The 5,063-nt window shown below is 35.3% G+C and overlaps 1 protein-coding gene across 1 annotated transcript; it reads right to left on the reverse strand.

Moving 5' to 3' along the window:
* Positions 1-938: 938 nt before the first annotated feature.
* Positions 939-1,606, reverse strand: LOC122011436 (TPD1 protein homolog 1-like). The gene has a single exon (XM_042567828.1). The coding sequence runs from the start codon at positions 1,560-1,562 to the stop codon at positions 1,182-1,184; it is 381 nt and encodes a 126-aa protein (XP_042423762.1). The 5' UTR covers positions 1,563-1,606; the 3' UTR covers positions 939-1,181.
* Between the last annotated feature and the right edge of the window lie 3,457 nt (positions 1,607-5,063).

Genomic DNA, 5,063 nt, shown 5'->3' on the forward strand with positions numbered 1-5,063 from the left:
TATCTTTAAAACTTAAGGGAAAGTTCTACAAAAATGCAGTTAGACCTACTATATTATATGGCGTTGAATGTTGGGTTATGATTCGAGTACATGAGCAGAAGATGATAGTTGAAAAAATAAGGATGTTAAGGTGGATGTGTGGACATTTGAGGATGGATATAATAAAAAATGTGAGTATTAGAAAAAAAGTTGGAGTTGCATCTATTGAGAGAAAACTCTAAGAAAAATGTTTGAGATGATATAGACATATACTTGATGACTAATAAATGTTCTAGTCAGGTGATATGAAATTATGATAAATACATACATCAAATGAGGAAGAGGAAGATAAAAAAAAATTTGATTAGTAATAATAAAATAAAATAAAATTTATTAAAATATAGATGATAATATAATATGGATAGAGCACAATAACATAAAAGGATTCATATACATAACTCCACCTAATAAAATAGGACTTGATTGTAGTATCAAAAATATTTTAAAATTATACTTCAAATCAATTTAATAATCAATAATTTTAACTTGAATGATTATTACATAATAAGAGAATTTTTAAAATTAAAAATAGATTATGGTGGTGCTTTAATGGTTAAAAAAATTTATTTAAGAAAATGATAATAAAAAAGGTCCTTTTGATCTTTACCGTTTCTTTTCAAAAGTAAAATTTATCCTTTTAAAATTTCCCAAATATTCTATTCTTTTGGCTTCCCTAAAGTTTGTGACGCCAAGTATCTGAAATATAATTATCATTTTAATTTTAGTTCTTCATAAGAACTGAGTCAACTCCAAGAAAGATGCCTTCTTGTTTTAATGCATTAAAATTAAGCAATTACTCTATTTCAAATATTATTTAACTATCCGAACCAGTCATACTTTCAATCCACAAATAAATTCTCTGAACCTTTCATCTTTCATAAACATTGATTTCACAAATCTATCACAAACATCTATTTTTGTCAAAAAGGAAACAAAAACAACAGCTCCATGAACAAAAGTTTGACTAATTCATCAAATTATTGATCCATATGAGACAGTTTGCCAAAAGTCCAATCAGATGTTTATTACCTTTCACACGTAAAAGAACTAACTCCCTCTTCAACATCAGTAACAGATAACAAGATTGATCCATGGAGATGCTCACTATTATTTCCTTACAGTAATCATCCTCTGCTGCCTCTTCATTTGCAGTTCTTTTGAATTTGGAAGCTTTCAGCAGACATCCTGAAGGCCCTGTCCCATGCGTAGCTGAACTTGACAGAGAGTGAGCTTTGGATGCTCTTCCCATCGTTGACGAGGTAGTCGTTCCCCTCTCGGCGAAACAGCTTGGGGTCGACTAGCTTGGAGCTCGCGAAACCCTCCGATCGCAGGAACACGCTCGCGACGCTGCAGCGGCACAAGTTCTTCACCTCCACCTCAAACACTGGATCGTACCCGACCTTGGCCCCTGTGTTGTTCTGCTGCACCTGAATGCTGGTGAGGTCGCATGGCTGACTCGCAACGATTTCTGCAAAGATATGAAGCAGTAACACAGCAAAGATAAGCTGGAGGACGGAAGCCATTTTAGCTGCCTTTGATTTTCAGTGGGGGTGATGAGGCCTTTCTTGTAATCGAGTAGTACTTATAGACATAGTGTTTATTCTACATTAATTGCCTTTTGGTGAAATTAGAGATACTTTCATTGACCTGGACCTGATAAGTCTCCCGGTTCACAATGGTGTGTGGTGTCAGATTCCAGACTTTGACTAGTCCAAGTCAAGAGACATGAATGTGCTTTTTAAGTATACACTGTAGGATACTGACTGTGCTTAGTCGGTCAACTTCCGTGTTCTTTGAGGGTCCTTGATCGACCAATTATGTAGTAGAGAAGGAACATCATCTAACACCTACTTCCTCTGAAACTTAACAGAAATTTAAAGGAATTGCAATAATGCTAAGGAGAAGGAACTTAACATATTGTGACAAGCAGTCAAGTTGAAATTTGAAACATAAGTTGATCGGTTGAGTAGGAAGATTGCCTTCTCAACTGGTGACCGTCTTTGGTAAAGTGATTTTGTTTCAATAATTATTAGGAAATTTCCTACTATTTGTAGGGAAAGGACCAAAACAAAACAAGAAGTAATCAATTGAGTAAAGCAAGGCTTCTTTAAGAATAGGATGACAGTAAACATTTGTAGCTACTTTAATGCTACAAGTTAAGAATCAGATTAAGATCGAACACAGATAGCGCATCCATGGTTAAAGGACAATCAGATGTTATTGTTGGTTGATATTCGGAATGTCATACTAGCTTTTCTGTACAAAAATTTTGTACAAGTCCTGAACCTTTCCTAACAACCTATTGTGTTATTTAGAAATTAAATTCAGAATCGCAAACAGAACTTAACATTATTGATTCCAAATTTAACTTATCTGTTCTTAGAGGTTTAGACTTGAATCACAAACGATATTTAACATTATTGATCCAAATCCACCTATGTTACAAGTTCAATTAAATATTTATTTCAGAGATCGGCTTCCAGGTTAAACATGGCGAGACACTAGACCTTCTTGGGTATGAGAGCATCCACCACTTCCTAGACAAAGACTTTCAACGAAATTCAATATTTAATCTCCTTATAGTAATCCTAGATTTAACCAATAAGAACAATCGAATCACAAGATCGAAAAATCAAAAGAAACACAAATCGAATCATAAATCCGAAATCTAGAATCACTAGCCTTTTGTGTTTGGTATTTCAAGATCTAAACAAAAAGGATGAACTAGTTATGATGCGGAAACTAATAACTAGTTATACCTTTTATAGCTTATAAACCTCACGATCTTCTGTCGTATTCCTCTTCTTATCTCGGACGTCGTGTGGGCGACGATCTACTGAGACGAGAATCCACCCAAGCTTCCTTCTTCTCCAAGCAAGTTTCGGCCACCAAGAATCTCCTAGAGATGAAGGTCTTCGACCACCAACCAAGCTCCAAGGGATGCAAAGAAACAAAGTCTCCTTTCTCTACTTCTTCTCCAAGCAAAATCCGGCCACCAAGTAGCTCCTAGAGAGTTGATGTCGCTAGTCAAAGAAGAAGAAGAGGAGAGGATGAGGGGCGACCACACCAAGGAAGAGAGGAGAGGAAATAATAGATGTATTGTTCTGAGGTGAGACACCTCTACTCTCTCTTTTATATTCCTTGGTCTTGGCAAATAAGGAAAGTTTTATAAATAAAACTTCCTTATATTCCTTGCCAATGTTCAAGAAGGAAAATTTAATTAAAATTTCCTTATTAAACCTCTAATGTCCGGCCACCTCATTGTCCTCCAAACAAGGAAAGTTTTAAACAAAAAATTAAAACTTCCTAATTTGTTTTCGGAAATTTTCAAAATAAAAATTTCTCTTTAAAAAATTCCCTTCTGGTTGGTTATAAAAGGAAACTTTTATAAATTAAAATCTCTCTATTAAAACATGTGGATGATTACAAAAAGGAAAGTTTTCTCTAAAATTAAAATCTTCCTTTTAACTACAAATAAGGAAAGATATCAAACCTTTCTCTTAATCCTTTATAAAAAGCTATAAAAGTAAAGATTTAAATTTTAAACTCTCTTTTAAATCATGACTTCCACATAAGGAAAGATTTTAAAAAATAAAATCCTCTTTTATTTTATTGTGGCCAGCCACTAACTTGGGCTCCAAGTTAGGGCCGGCCACCACTTGGTCCATCCAAGGATTAATCTTGGCTGACCCTTGCTTGGGCACCAAGCTTGGCTTGGCCGACCACCTAGGATGGGTAAGAAGGTGGGTATGGGTGGGTATAACACTTTATAATTAAGAGGCTACGACAGGGACCGAGAGGAGAAATTTATTTTGGTCTCCCGATGAACTTGAGCTTCCCGTGTTCGCCCCGAACACCCAACTCGAGTTCATCAATAATAACTCATACCACTAAAGAGTTATTATTGAACTACTGCACCAATCTCATATTACTATATGGGCTCCTTCTTATCATGAGTGTGTTAATCTCCCTGTATTTAAGATATAGAATGTTCACTAATTAAATGAGTTACTGACAACTCACTTTAATTAATATCTAGCTCCAAGAGTAGTACCACTCAACCTTATCGTCATGTCGGACTAAGTCCACCTGCAGGGTTTACATGACAATCCTTATGAGCTCCTCTTGGGGGCATCATCAACGTAGATTACTAGGACACAATTTCATTCTATAATCAATAACACACCATATAAATAATACCATTTCCCAACTTATCGGACATTTTGATTTATCGAACTAAATCACACCCTTTGATAAATTAAAGAAATGAATATTAAGTATATGTGCTTGTTATTATATCATGATTAAGAGCACACACTTCCATAATAAAAGAGGTTTTGTTCTTTTATATAGTCAGTATAAAAATAAACTACCTCAAATGGTCCTGCTCAATACACTTAGAGTGTACTAGTATAATTTTATAGTTAAGATAAACTAATATCAAATTACACTACGACCATTCCAATGGTTTGTTCCTATCCATCTTAGTCGTGAGCTACTGTTTATAATTTATAAAGAAATGATAACATGATCTTCTGTGTGTGACACCACACACCATGTTATCTACAATATAAATTAATTGAACAACTACACTTAACACATAAATGTAGACATTCGACCAATGTGATTCTTTATTTCAAAATAAATGTTTACAAAAAGCTAGGCTTTTTAGTATACACTCTAATTGCTATCACTGCAACGAAGAAGGGCACGTTAAAGATAACTGCCCTAAGTTAAGGAACAAGGATAGGGACAAAGGAAAAAAAGCTTGTCCAAATGAACAAGTACAAAATTTTAAAGGCGCCATGGGACGAAACGTCGTCCGAATCGGAAGTTGAGGTTTTCTCCAGGCTTGCATTGATGGCAAGTCATCAAGACGAACATGAAGAAAGCTTTTCCGAAATGAGCATCGAGAGCATCGATGAAGGGGGAGCGATATTGGAAGAAAGCAGCAGTTCAGGGGGAGCCAAGGACAACGAGATCGACAAGGAAATTCAGGTACGATCTCTTCCTCCCGATAAAAT

This window comes from Zingiber officinale, chromosome 8A (genome assembly GCF_018446385.1).
Source record: "Zingiber officinale cultivar Zhangliang chromosome 8A, Zo_v1.1, whole genome shotgun sequence".
In the NCBI taxonomy this organism is placed as follows: Eukaryota; Viridiplantae; Streptophyta; class Magnoliopsida; order Zingiberales; family Zingiberaceae; genus Zingiber; species Zingiber officinale.